This window comes from Phoca vitulina, unplaced genomic scaffold, assembly GCF_004348235.1.
Source record: "Phoca vitulina isolate PV1807 unplaced genomic scaffold, GSC_HSeal_1.0 scaffold35, whole genome shotgun sequence".
Classification (NCBI taxonomy): Eukaryota; Metazoa; Chordata; class Mammalia; order Carnivora; family Phocidae; genus Phoca; species Phoca vitulina.
The window spans coordinates 18,950,541-18,966,184 of NW_022589738.1; the positions used below are offsets into that span (position 1 = coordinate 18,950,541).

Below are 15,644 nucleotides of genomic sequence, written 5' to 3' on the forward strand. Positions count from 1 at the left end.
GGAAAACAGTGATTTCCATTATTACATGGACATATAAACAATACTCTGGTCACAATGCTGTAAAATCAGAAATTACAAAAACAGAAAGGTCCTTTCCTATGGAAATTTTAAAACCTATTAAACAACTCTTGGGTGAAAAGGGAAATACAAACTGAAATCATGGATTTTTTAAAATAATGAAAGTTTAAAACATTCCATCTCAGTTGTTTGCTCCATGTCTTAAATTATATGATAAGAAAAAGGAGGCAAGCTTTGTTCCACCTACTCTTGATAAATTTTCTTATAAAAAGTATTTTAATTCTCAATGTTTCTAATGTTTAATTACTGTATACTAAAATATCGATTATATTTTTCATTTTTATACACTTATAGCCAACAATAAGAGTTTCTTATATTTTGACAAAAATGTTTAAAGGTCATAGAAAAATCATAATTTTCCCCATTAGTTATTAAGATTGCTTTTCACAGTTTCCACACGCACTGTCATTTTCTGATCCCAAGCTTCTGTGCAAAGTAGAACTGGGTATACTTTGCAAGCCTCTGCAGAAATAAATTTGATAAACTGGATAAAACAGATAACTTCCTATGGAAATACAGATTACCAAAATTGACTCCATTAGAGGTAGAAAGCTTAAAGTGATCAATTTCTAAAGAAGTAGAGAATATTATTAAGCAACTACCCCACAGTGAAAGCACCAAGTCCGGATGGTTTCCTGGGGACCGGATAGTCCCAATAATTCTCAGGTTATTCTAGAGCATTGTAACAGAATGAAAATGTTCTAATTCCTTTTTATTTTTTTCTAATTCCTTTTACGAAGCATGCATAACACTGATACCTAAACCTAAAAGACAAAGACAATTTTAAAAAAAGAAAGGAAACTTCAGATAAATATCACTCATGAATATGACACAAAAATACTAAATAAAATATTAGAAGACTGAATACAGTACCATATTTAACAAATGTATCATGACCAAATGACATTCATTCCAGAAATGCAAGTTTGTTTTGGTATTAAGAAGTACAATATAATTGGGTGCCTGGGTGCCTCAGTCAGTTGAGCGTCTGCCTTCGGCTCAGGTCATGATCCCAGGGTCCTGGGATCGAGCCCTGCATCGGGCTCTCTCCTCCGCGGGAAGCCTGCTTCTCCCTCTCCCACTCCCCCTGCTTGTGTTCCCTCTCTCGCTGTGTCTCTCTCTGTCAAATAAATAAATAAAATCTTTAAAAAAAATAAAATATAGGGGTGCCTGGGTGGCTCAGTTGTTAAGCGTCTGCCTTCAGCTCAGGTCATGATCCCAGGGTCCTGGGATCGAGCCCCGCATCGGGCTCCCTGCTCAGTGGGAAGCCTGCTTCTCCCTCTCCCACTGCCCCTGCTTATGTTCCCTCTCTCACTATGTCTCTCTCTGTCAAGTGAATAAATAAAAAATCTTTAAAAATATATATATAATCATACAGCATATTAATATATCTAAGGAAAATAATTATACAATTATTCTCATATACACTGAAGAAGCCTTTAACAAAACTCAGTACCCAGGCATTCAAAAACATTCAAGAATAAAGGAGAACTGTAAGATAATTTAACATAGATACTATATATCTACCATAGTCTTCAACCTAGGATCTTAATGAAGAACACTAGAATCATTTCCCCCAATTTCAGGAAGAAGGCAGATATTGTCGACTATCCCCATTACTATTCCAAATATTAGTACAGTATTTGCCAGTGCAATTAAACAAGAGAAACCAATTAGAGACCTAAGACTAGGTAAAGAAGATGTGAAACTCTCTTTGCAGATGATATGATAATATATCTAGAAAACCACAGGAAAATCAATGATAAAACTAACTCAGGCAATAAAAGAATTCAATAAGGTAGTGGGATATGAAGTTAACATATAAAATCAATAGCTTTTATAAACGGAGGATATAAACATGCCTGGGGCATGTCGTGATGTAGGAAATTAAGAAAATACTCAAAAAAGGATCGGATGTGTTGAAAGAGTAGAGGCGCGAGCCAACACAAAAGAGCTCCCAGTGATCAAAGGTGGAACAATTTGAGCCACAAAAAAAAAAAATACTGGCTTATAACCCAAAGAATAAAATAGATATCCACAAGTCTATAATGATATAACTAAATAATTGAATAAATAAACAAATAAGGGGGAAGAAGGGACAGCTCTTTCTTACAGAGGAATTCCAATTAATAAATGTAGAAGGACTAAGGGAAATAGAAAATCACCATTATGATACCACAGCAATAATTCTTGCAAGCAAGATACCCGCCAGTGGATGCTAAAATTAGCTCATGACAGTTTGAGGAGAAACAGGATGTTTTTATAATCTTAAAGTATCTCTTCTGAGATGTTTATTAATTACAAAGGGAAATACAGTAACCTAACAGTGGAGAAAACCAGCAAGACACTACCTTAACCAAGTGATCAAGTTTAACATCACCACTGATAGGACATCGGCATTATATGTCCCTGATATAATGGAATGAGAAGGAGACAGCATCATTTCTGTGGCATTCTTGCCAAAAATGAGTAAAATTTTAATCATGAGAAAACATCAGACAAACCCAAATTGTAGGGATAGTCTCTAAAATACATGACCAGTTCTCTTCAAAAGTGTCAAGGTCTTGAAAGACAAATACAAAGAAACTGTCACAAATTGGAGAATACTAGGAGACATGACAAGTAATTGCAATGTGGGATCCAGGATTTAATTCTGGAACGGAAGGATATTAACCAGAAAATTAGTAACATTTTAATAAGGTCTGTAGATTAATTAATAGTATTGTAGCAATGTTAACTTTTTGGTTTAGGTCATTATACTCTGGTTATGTAAGATGTTAACATTAGAAGAAACTATATGAAGGGTATATGGGAGCTCTGTACTATCTTTGTAACTTTTCCATATGTCTAAAATAATTTCTAAGTAGGGGCACTTGGGTGGCTCAGTTAAGCATCTGACTCTTGATTTCGGTGCAAGTGGTGAACTCAGGTTCATGAGATCTAGCCCTGCATCAGGCCCCACGCTGGGCATGGAGCCTGCTTAAGATTCTCTCTCTCCCTCTCCCCTTCCCCCCTCAAAAAAAAAACAAAAACCCGTAATTCCTATCAAAATCTCAAGAAGAAAAAAATAAGATACTAAAATAATTTCTAAGTAAATAAAAAATAAAGTGATACCTAAATAAATAATTAGAAGTTATCAGAGGATACTTAAACTGCTTAATTTGAGAGAGTTACAGATTGTTTTATACAAACTATTTTAGAGTAACCTGTATTGTTAATTTAAATTCAAGGAGCCCTAGAAAATAATTCAAGAAGGATTTATTTACTCTTCATTAAATCCAGAACAAACTGTCAGTACTTCAAACCCTTTCCAAATAGAAGTTGATCTGGCCATTTAGGAAGTTAGAGATATCTCTTGCTGAAGAATGGGTGAGGATAGTCTTTTTAAAAGTACATTAAATGGTGTTAGTTTCATAGTGATGGTCTTCTCATGATGTGTACAATGTCTTCTCAGGTATTCCGGAAGGACCTCATCAGTGCCATGAAACTTCCAGATTCTCATCATATTAATCCTGACAGCTATTACCTCTTTGCGGATACATGGAAGGAAGAATGGGAAAAGGGAGTCCAGGTACCAGCCAGTCCAGACAGTGTTCCACAGCCTTCCCTCAGGTATATGCATGCTTGTACCTTTGACTTAGGGAATGAATGCCCTTATGGTTATCTGTGTGTTGGTTGGGGAGAGACTGCATGGCTAATTATACATTCATAATACAAAGTCACATACCATGTTCACCAGTTCACTCAGACCAGTGGCAGATGATACCAGGCTAGGGTAGGTCAGTAGTTAAAGTCAAGCTCATTTATTTAGGGATATAATATGTGCCTATTCACAGGGTAAAACTATTTGAAGTCCAATCTGAAATTGTGATAAGGTTTTGGAGAGTGGGATTTCCAAGTCTGACTCAACGATCAGTAGCATTCACTAGTCTTTGAAGAGAAACAGAGCATTAATTACATAGCCTCATAATAATCCTATTAATATATAACCCCATGAGAAGCTGCTTCATTATAATAGGGGCCTCATAGTAATAGAATCTGTAAATAGAGGGCCAAAACATATAGTTTGTAAAATGCATAAACCCAAATGAAAGGGGATGACTAGAATATCAGGTTGACTTATAAGCACATAACCTTCATTTACAAAGACTTGAGAAGAAAGTTTAAGTAGGAGAGGACTTGGGTTTGTGGAAAGGGGAGAGGACTTTTCTGCCAGACAAAGTAGTAAGTTCAGCTCCTCAAGAGTAATGCCTGGTTTGGAAGCCAATTTTCCTTACTGGTCTTTATGTTCCCAGTTCTTTGCACCAAGGCTGGCATGAAATAAAATGCTTGGTATAAGTCTGAGTGAGGGAAGAGAGGAATAGAAGGAATAGCACCAGATAAGGGGACTGGTGGGACCTGCTGCTTACTATGAGAAATACCTCATTGTACATCTGTCTTTTTCTAGTACATGTTACCTTCTTAAAGGGCAAAGATCACGTCCTTGAATTCTGTGCCCCTAGCATTGGGTTCTTAGGTCCTAGTCATGTCCCAGAAATGCTTGTCAGATCACTTCTAGAAACCCGAGCTCAGGCTGTCCACCCACAGAGACTGTCTGTGCTGTTAAGGAAGGCTCCCACAGTCTTGCTCCATACACTTCCTCAGCCTCTCTAGCTCCATCATCATCATCAACACCATCTCCTAGCTCCTAAAAATCAGAACAGCATCATGAATGAACACAAGAGTCAGACATTTTCATGTCCTTCTTGTCAGTATTTTTATATGCCATAGCAGTAACATTGGGGACTCTCTCTCTCTCTCTTCATATATGTATGAACAATCATCACAAATAGAGGAGTGAAAATGCATAAGAAAATGTGATAGTGGGCACATGAAGGCACAATACTGTGTGATTAGAAGAGAAAAGAAAGAAAGACAAGATGTGACTCTAAGCTTCCTAAAAGCAGAGCCCCTACTGTCAAGCAGGAGGTTCTCAGTACACACTTATTGATGTAAGGAAACTAGGACAAAGGAAGCAAACAGGAAAGTGAGTGGATGTTAGGAAAGAAAATTGATGAAGAACCAAGCGATATTATAGATAAGAAAAACAAAATGAGGCTAAGAAGGGAAGGGCATAAAAACAAAGAAGGTTAGGGAATAACAGTAAGTAGGAAGGGCTAATAAACCTTCTATTTTAACCACTTGCCTTTCCTATACAAAATGTAAAAAGATTTTTTCCTTTTCTCAAGAACGTGATTGAATGAGTTTATTGTAAGTAAACATGCATTACAACTAACAGGTGACACTTGTAAATCAAACTAGGAAAATGGGAGGTAGGGGGATTTCACTAAGTTCCTCAGTCAAATCTGTCACATGACCAGGATGGACTTTTATAAATGTGCAACTTGCTTTTTTTTAAGATTTTTAAAATTGACATCTAATTGATACAAATTTTTTTATCAAGAAAGAATTCATATACCCTAAAATTCACCCTTTTAAATTGCATGACGGTTTTTAGTATATTCACACTTATGCAGCTATCACCACTATGTAAATCCAGAACATTTTCATTACCCCAGAAAGAAACCCCACATCTGTTAGCAGTTACTCCTCATTTTCCCCTTCCCCTGGCTCCTGGCAATCACTGTATTAGTCTGCTAAGGCTGTCATAACAAAATACCACAGACTGGGTGGCTTAAAAAACTGAAATTTATTTTCTCACAGTCTGAAGGCTAGAAGTCCGGGATCAAGTTGCCATCAGGATTGGGGTCCAGTGAAGCCTCTCTTCCTGGCTTGTAGACAGCTACCTTCTCACTGTGTTCTCACATGGCCTTTCTTCTGGGAACATAGGGAGAGAGAGACAGAGAAGAGACAGAGAGATGGAGATCTGGTGTCTCTTCCTCTTCTTATAAGGACACCAACCCTACCAGATTAGGTCCCCACTCTATGACCTCACTTAACCTCTGTTATCTCCTTATAGGCCCCATCTTCAAATGTAGTCACACTGGGAGTTAGGGCTTCAGTATAAAAATTTGGGGAGAACACAATTCAGTCTATAACAACCACTAATCTACTTTCTTTCTCTGTGAATTTGCCTATTCTGGACATTTCATATAAGTGGATTCGTACAACGTGTGGCCTCTGAGTCTGACTTCTTTTATGCAGCATAATATTTTCAAGGTTTATCCATGTTGTAGTATGTATCAGTATTTTGTTAACTTTTTATGGCCAAATAATATTCCTTTGTATGGATAAGACCACATTTTGTTAATCAGTTGATAGATGTTTGGGTTGTTTCCATGTTTTAGCTATTATGAATAATGCTGCTGTAAACATTCTTGTACAAGGTTTTTGTTTTTTTTTTTAAAGAGTATTTACTTGAGAGGGAGCAAGAGCACAAGCGGGGTTAGAGGCTCCCTCTCAAATAAATAAATAAATAAATACTCTTTAAAAACCATGAGAGACTATGGACTCTGAGAAACAAACAGGGTTTTAGAGGGGAGGGGGGAGAGGGGATTGGTTAGCCTGGTGATGGGTATTAAGGAGGGCACGTACTGCATGGAGCACTGGGTGTTATACGAAAACAATGGATCGTGGATCACCACATCAAAACTAATGATGTATTGTATGGTGACTAACATAACATAATAAAATTAAATAAATAAATAAATAAAATAAAAAATAAAAAAAATTTTAGAAAAAAGAAGAAACAGACTCCCTTCTGAGCAGGGAGCCTGATGCGGGGCTTGATCCCAAGACTCTGGGATCATGACCTGAGCCGAAGGCAGACGCTTAACCAACTGAGCCACCCAGGCACCTCTCTTCTACAAGTTTTTGAGTAGACTTATGTTTTCATTTCTCTTGGGTATACACCTAGGGGTAGATTTACTGAGTCATATGGTAGCTATATCTTTAACATTTTGAGGAACTGTCAAACTGTTTCTCAGAGTATCTGCATCATTTTACATTCCTACCAGCAATGTATGAGGGTTCCATTTTTCTCCCTGTCTTCAACCAACACTTGTTATTCTCTGTCTTTTTTATTATAGCCATCCTAGTGGGTCTGAAGTATATCTCACTGTAAGTTTAATTTGCATTTGCCTAATGGCTAATGATGTTTGGGCATCTTTTCTTCATGTGCTTAGTAGCCATTTGTATATTCTTTTTGAAAGAGAGTTTTTCTACTCTACTACAAAGAGAAGAAGCCTTTATGTGACTTGTTTCTCTTCCTATGAAACACTACTGTTCAGACAGCCAAAGTGAATCATCTCAGTTTACTTCTTAGTGTTCCATTACATTCATTTTGGAATAGATGCCCTCAGCTGCTGTAAATCTGACCTGTTGGTGAACAAGGCAACAAAGTCCCCTGACCAGCAGTTTTGGAATGTCCCATTTTTATATAGTACATCCATGTATACCCCCTATATATTTTTTTTTCTTTGGAGAAATTATTCAGATCTTTTCTCCATTTTAAAAATTGGGCTATTTGTTTTTTATTGTTGAGTTCTAAAAGTTCCTTGCATATTCTGGATACAAGTCTCTTATCAGATATATGATTTACAAATATTTTCTCTCCTTCTGTGAGTTGTCTTTTCACTTTCTTGGTGGTGTCCTTGGAAGCACAAAAGTTTTTAATCTTGATGAAGTCTAGTTTATCTATTTTTTTCCTTGGTTGCTTGTCCTTTTGGTGTCATATCTAAGGAATCATTACCTAAACCAAGATCTTGACGTTTTACACGTTTTCTCCCAAGAATTTTATAGTTTTGTTTGTTACATTTGGGTCTTTGATCCATTTAACTTTTGTATGTGGTATGAGGTGTTAGGGTCAACTTCATTCTTTTGCATGTGGATATCCATGTGTCCCTGCTCATTTGTTGAGCATCTTCCTTTTTGAAAGTGATAGACACTAAACCCCAACCCCACCCACCTCAGTTCCATGAGTCCCTTATAAGCCAGGCGGCTGTGGAAGAAAACATAGTTCTTGAATCACCAAGAAATCCCAGTTTTATTTTTTTAAATCCTCTCTCTCACAGATCTACCAGGGTGACTTTTTAAGAATTTTTTCCTACTTTGAACTGAGATGTTGATTTCTCTACTTATACTTCACTCTGTCCAAATATGTTCTTTTTCCCCCCACACTGTTATGACAGAACACTGTTTGTGTTCCTTTTTTATTGGTTAATTTTATAACTTTTTGTGTTAGTGTTTCTTTTTGTATGTCTTCATTGTTGTTATTTTCATAAATCATAAAACTCCTAGAAGTTAGGGAGGTGCTTTGTCACAGTTTGGTTATTTACACAACTGAAAGAATATTTAAACAGTTTTTGAAATTAAAAGATAGTAGCTTGATTCTCAAAAGCCGCAAATAAAAGTGTTTTCTTCTGACATAACTGCCAAAGCTAAACAAATGTAAATGTTTTATAATGAGACATTACAATAATTGCTTTTATTTTTTTTAAAGATTTCATTTATTTATTTGACAGAGAGAGAGAGATAGTGAGAGCAGGAACACAAGCAGGGGGAGTGGGAGAGGGAGAAGCAGGCTTCCAGTGGAGCAGGGAGCCCAGTGCGGGACTCGATCCCAGGACCCTGGGATCATGACCTGAGCCAAAGGCAGACACTTAATGACTGAGCCACCCAGGTGCCCCACAATAATTGCTTTTAGATTTAAAACTAGTATCTTCAGGGATCATGTGTTACTTTCATATAAAGAAGAAATGTTAATAATTATTCAATTGTAAAAATTCTCCCTGCCTTACAAATTTTAAAAATCATAAATCAGTGTAAATCAAGAGCATGATGACATTCCTTAGTTCTATGCTAAAGATTTTTAATAAAGACTCTTATAGCAGTTCACAATAGGATATAAACAAAATGTAATTTTGTAAACAAAATCCTCCAATACATTATTTTGGATTGGCTCTTCCATATTAGTTTTGGTAAAATTAAAACCTAATTGGTTAGTTACTTTCTTTTCTACTGGTAGAAATCTCACTTCTCTAGAGAAAATATTCTAAAATGTAAATCTGTTAGAGAAATTTAAGACCGAATCTAATGTAATACAGTATAGTAGTCTCCCACCGCCCATTCCACGGGATATATGTTCCAAGACCCCTAGTGGACACCCAAAACTGTGGATAGTGCCAACCTCTGTGTATACTGTTTTTTCCTATACATACACACCTATGATAAAGCTTAATTTATAAATTAGGTACAATAAAAGATTAACAATTATAACTACGAATAAAATGTCTCAATTTTAACAGTATTAGTCACGTGAATGTGCTCTCTCAAAATCTCTTACTGTGCTGTATTCACCCTTCTTGTGATGATGTAAGATGATAAAATGCCGACGTGATGAGACAAAGTGAGGTGAGTGGCATGGGCATTGTGACCTAGTATTAGGCTACTGTTGACCAAGTGATACATCAGAAGGAGGATCATCTGCCTCCAGTCCATGGTTGACCATGGGTAACTGAAACCACAGAAAGGGAAACCACAGATAAAGGGGGACTACTGTAGTTATTTAAGTTAAAACATACATGAAAATATTGGGAAATAACTATTTACAAATCCTTCTTTGTATTAGACAAGGTAAGCCATTTACTATAACAAACATCCCCCAAAGTCTCAGCATCTTAACCCCGTGAAGGTTCTGTTCCTTGCACATAGCTCCATCCAGTGTGGGTTGTGATGTGAATCACCTCTGCCCCATGTAGTCCTTCAGGGACTCAGGCTCTTTTTATAAGTGGCTCCTCTATCGGCTAGGTTCATTTCCACTTCCTTCTCTCCCCGCAAAATTCTAAATCCAGTCCGCAAGAAAAGAAAAGACAGCATGGAGGGTTATAGAGGTAGATTGGGGGGGGCCCCTAGGATTTGAAGTGGTTTATCCACCCATATTCCATTAGCCAGAACTCACTCACTTGGCCCACCTAGCTGCGAAGTAAGGCTGGGGAATGCAGTCTTGTTGTGTGCCTAGATGGAAAGGAAACAGTTTGGTGAACACACAGCATTTCTCTGCTGCTCTTTGATAGTGGCGTTACAAAGGCAAAGCTACATGAGCACAGGAACCTTAGGAACCTTACTGATATTATTCACCACTATAACCGTGTAGTTGATGCTATCCATGATCTGCACTGCCCAGATTCCCATATAGTCTTAGGACCTTTCCACATGATCTCTCGACAGGATAATCTGACTTCTTACATAGCAGCTCTGGGCTCCGAGAGTGAATATTCCAAGAGGTAACAAGTGGAAGCTGCTAGTCTCAAGGCCGGGGCTCAGAAATTGGTACAGCATTATTTCCACCATATTTTACTAGAGCAGTCACAGAGCTCCCAAACTGAAGGGGAGGGAAGTAGACAGAAGGATGATCAGAGGATTTGTGACCATCTTCAATCTATCACAATGGTAATATTTTTAATGTTTGTATTTCAGTTACTTGCCTAAACTAATAAACTGAACACTTGCTTTTTATTTATTACCTAATCTACAAGATTGTCAAAATGCATAAGAATTTTATTTCCTAATGGAATTACAGAAGTAATTTTGGATGTATATAAATTAAATGACTTGATCCCTGGGTGCTATAACAACTGAAAAGTGGGGGAAAGTGACACAGCGGAGTAGGTGAAGCAGATTCTTTCAGAATCTTTGTTCCGGCTTTCAAACCAGCTTTTTCTCTCTGTTGCATTGTCCTTTCTGCAGTTGTCTTGTCTCTTCAGTGTAGTATAGTGTAGGGTGTGTGTGTGTGTGTGTGTGTGTGTGTGTGTGTGTGTGGTGATTGAGGGAAGGGACACAATTACAGAGCCAGCTTGTCCTGTAAGTTACAGCTGTTTACCTAAGTCTGTTGACCACCACAAAGAATTTTGAAAGCAAGTTCAACAAATAAAGATGGGGTTAACTTCATTATGTTTTTAGGTAGACTATGGATAATTTTTTTACACTAGTCAATAATAAACAAGCTTCAGATCGTTCTTTGTTGTTGTTGTTGTTTTAGGTTTTCATTTGTAGATTTAAATTAGTTTCTGTTGCAGTAAGGTTCCAATGGAAGGAAAACGGTGCTTCATGTTTGGTTGAAAGGAAGCATTCATTATAATTTGTATGACAGGAAAGTGGTTGATGTATTTACTGTGTGTGTGTGTATGTTTTTTAACATTATCGGTGAAGTACTGACTTACTGTAAAAACAAATGAATCAGAATACAAAACATTAACCGCATAGTATATATGCTTATACACACACATATCTGTGTATATATAATAAGTGGGAATGTCCTATAACTTGCTTTTTTCACTTAACAGTGTATCATCAATCACTAATGATACTGAAAGAGGGAACAATTAGATATTCAGACAGGCCCCTATTTCTCCTTGGAATGTAAACATTGAACTAACTGGACCACGGAGAGCAGCACTTTGTTCACTAAACTCCAGACTCAAATATATAACCACCAATTCAGCATCTCTATTTGGATGTCCAGTAGACATCTTAGACTTCAGATATCCCCAACTGAACTATTGATCTTCTGAAACTAGTCTCACCTGTAGTCCCATGTTTAACTGATGGCAGATACATTCTTCCTGCTGTAACTGTCTTTTCAGTCTTTAAGGCCAAATTTCTTAGAGTCATCTTTGATTCTTCATTGTCTCATACCCCATATTCAGTCATTTTTTTTATTTAAATTCAATTAGCCAACATATAGTACATCATTAGTCTTAAAGGAGATCTTCTTGGCCCTACTTTCAAAAGGTATTCAGATTCCACATAGTAAGTCAAAGGAAGCATGGCCCTGATGATAAATGGGATCCCAAGCCTGCCTCCCACCCCACTGCTCTACTTCATCCTTATGCCTCCCTCACCTCCCCGCTCTCCTTGGCCCACCCTCCCCACAGCTCCTTTCCTGCTCCGTTCCATGCGGCAGCAGCCTTCCATTCTTGCTTTCAATTTGTACAGAGCACTTTCATACACACATCTTACTTAAAGTTTAAAACAGCCCTTCAGTGGTTTTCCCATTTACTACCGCCCCCAACTTCGCAGCTTCAAGCAACCATGTTATCATACTCATGCATTCTGTGGGACAGAGTGGGGATGGCTTATCTCTGCTCTGTGATATCTAGGGCCTCATCCAGCAAGACTTGAAATTTGGGGGTGACTCAGTGGCTGGGGCTAGAATCATCCGAAGGCTTATGCACTAATGTGTCTGTCACCTGGGCTCTGGGCTGGGCTGATGTAAACTGTACGTGGTTTCACCATGTGTTCTGATTTCCTCACAGCATAAAAGTCTCAGCATAGGTAGACTTTTAGCAGGCCTCGGGCACATGCACGTGCTCCAGCCAACAAGGTGAAAGCTGTATTCCCTTTTATGACCCAGCCTCACACTTCTCGTAGCATCACTTCTGCCGTAGTCTCTTGGTGGGTGGAAAGTCACGAGCCTCCCCTGATTCAAGAGGAGAAATAGACTTCACCACCTGATGAGAGAGTAGCAGAGTCACATTGTAGAAGAGTATGTGAGATTTTGAAAATAGCAATCGTCACCGAGGTTATAATTGTCCTTTGTTTCATAAATGAGGCACGGAGTTTTGTAAGGAAGCAGTCAGCCCGGGTGGCAAGATTAACAAGGGGAAACTTGAGAAACTACTCCTAGAGATACTATTACAAGGGCTTCCTATTTAGGTCGCTTTTAAGATATTTATTTCAAGCCTTTAAAAAATCCATAATGATATGATATTTGTGCAATTTCTGTGCTGTTCACAAAGGATCCTAATCCAATCATGAGGAAATGAAGCATAGTCTCTACCTGCCAGATATTGAGATCAACCAAAGACACACTGCGGACTCAGTTGGGCATAAGATCCAGGAGGAGGCCATAGGTCAGGTTAGAGTGGTTCCAGCTTCCTTTTGTTGCCTCCTGGGTGTCACAGCAGTGTTCACATGGGCCACAAGTAGCTGGCCTCCCCTGGGGAGCGGGGGGGATAGGCCTTTTTTTCTAGGGAGCTAAGCAGGCACAGTTGTGGGTTCTTTTACCAAAGGTAGGTCACTCAGAAAGTTACGGCGACATTCATTTACATTCAAGGATCCAAATTAAAAACTGCGCTTACTTAACTTCATCCTATCAAAATTGCTCATACCTCTGGGCTTGTGAGCTTTTGCTGATTTGATCACTTGGTCTGGTGACCATTCAAAGAATGTCTGTGGGCGCCTGGGGGGCTCAGTTGGTTAAGCGACTGCCTTCGGCTCAGGTCATGATCCTGGAGTCCCTGGATCGAGTCCCGCATCGGGCTCCCTGCTCGGCAGGGAGTCTGCTTCTCCCTCTGACCCTCCCCCCTCTCATGTGCTCTCTCTCATTCTCTCTCTCTCAAATAAATAAATAAAATCTTTAAAAAAAAAAAAAAAAAGAATGTCTGTATACCTAGGCTATATTGGCCAGACAAGAAAATGACCCAGGGATAATCCTGGAATTTCCTCCAGTTGTAGCAGTGTTATAGGTGCTTGAAGATGTTAAAGCTGCATTTAAAAAAATCCCAAAGTAATATTTTTCACTAATTCTCATAGACCTTCCCCTTTATCGTTATAAATATAAAACTTCTCCTTGTGAGATTTGAATTAACTTCACCTTTTTACCCATGCGTTTCCTTGCCTTTAGTATTACTGTTTCAGTCTATAATATTTTTACTGTCACAGATTCAGTCCTTAGATTCAAGATATATATGAAAAGATGAGTGACATACATCATTGTCATCATTATCATTATAAACTTTGTGTTGACGTATAATGTACACAGAGAAAAGTAACCAGAGCTTAACTGTATAAGTCAGTGAATTTTCAAGAATTAAATACACTCGTTTAACTGCCACCCAGATCGAGAAATAGAACGTTACCAACATCCCAGAAACCTTCCTGCTCATACCCAGTAACTGACTTCACTCTCCATAGGTGACAGTTTTGCCAGTTTTTAACTTCATACTGAGATTAGATTGTTTTGTTCATCATTATGGTTGTGAGGTTTCCATGCTGTTGCATATAGTAGTTCATTAAGTTTCACTTCTGTGTCGTATTCCGCTGTGTAAATATACCACATTTTATTTTTTTTATTTTATTATGTTATGTTAGTCATCATACAATACATCATTAGTTTTTGATGTAGTGATCCACATACCACATTTTATTTATCCATTCTGATCTTGATAGGTATTTGGATTGTTTCCCGTTTTCAGCTAATATAGACATTTTTATTTTTTTTAAAGATTTTATTTATTTATTTGTCAGAGAGAGAAAGAGAGTGAGAGAAAGAGCACAAGCAAGGGGAGCCTTGGCAGGCAGAGGGAGAAGCAGGCTCCCCGCTGAGCAGGGAACCTGATGGGGGACTCCATCCCAGGACCCTGGGATCATGACCAGAGCCGAAGAGAGACGCTTAACTGACTGAGCCACCCAGGTGTCCCGACATTTTTAATTTTTTTGTATACATATGTATACTTTTGTTAAGTATATTCCCCGGATTGGGTTTACTAGATCCTAGGGTATGTGTATATTCAGCTATGATATCTGCTGCCAAGTAGTTTGCCAAAGTGGTTGTACCAGTTCACACTCCCACCAGCAGTGTAGGAGAGGTCTATTTGCTCCACTTCCTTATAAACACTTAAGTTAATGTCAGTTTTTAGTCAGTCTTTCCAAGTTTAGCCATTCTGGTAGGTAATAGTAATTATGATTTTGATTTGCATTTCTGTGGTAACTAATGAGGCTGAAAACCTTTAAAAAGTTTTCTTGCCATCTGGATAGCCTTATTTGGGAAGTGTCTATTCAAGTTTCTTGCCCACTATTTAATTGGATTGTTTGTCTTTTTCTAATTGATTTGTAAGAGTTTATTATATACTGGTGATTAACAGCAGTTTTTAAAATCTCTTCCTTTATGGCTGATGGCTTTTATGTCTTATTTAAAATATATTTGCCTTTGGGGCGCCTGGGTGGCTCAGATGGTTAAGCGTCTGCCTTCGGCTCAGGTCATGATCCCAGCGTCCTGGGATCGAGCCCCACGTCGGGCTCCTGGCTCAGTGGGGAGCCTGCTTCTCTCTCTCCCTCTGCCTCTCTCCCTGCTCATGCTCTCTCTCTCTCTCTCTCTGTATCTCTGTGTCTCAAATGAATAAATAAAATCTTTAATTATATATATATATATACACATATATATATATATTTGCCTTCAGGGCACCTGGCTGGCTCAGTCAGAGGAGCATGTGACTCTTGACTCGGGGTCATGAGTTTGAGCCCCACATTGGGTGTAGAGATTACTTAAACTTTAAAATATATATTTTATATATATATGTATATACATATATATATATATTTGCCTATCCTGAGGTTTCTTCCAGAAGCTTAAAAAACATATTAGTTTAATTCAAAAACATTTATAGCCTACCTTGTTCCACAGAGGATTTGAGACAATTGATATGAATAGTTAGCAAAATATTCTTCCTTTTAGAACAAGATGAATCTTGAAAAAAAATTATATATTCTATAATTACCTCATAGGCCATGCACCAAATAAGCATAGCATATTTAATCTCATTGTCTCTAGAGAATTCATATGCATG

At 38.0% G+C, this 15,644-nt stretch overlaps 1 protein-coding gene across 1 annotated transcript in view; it reads left to right on the forward strand.

Moving 5' to 3' along the window:
* JADE3 (jade family PHD finger 3) overlaps positions 1-15,644 on the forward strand; it is a 134,978-nt gene that overhangs the window by 88,706 nt on the left and 30,628 nt on the right. The window contains exon 5 of the mRNA XM_032426740.1: positions 3,533-3,690. Coding sequence (XP_032282631.1) covers positions 3,533-3,690 — 158 coding nt within the window. The remainder of the gene's footprint in view (positions 1-3,532; positions 3,691-15,644) is intronic.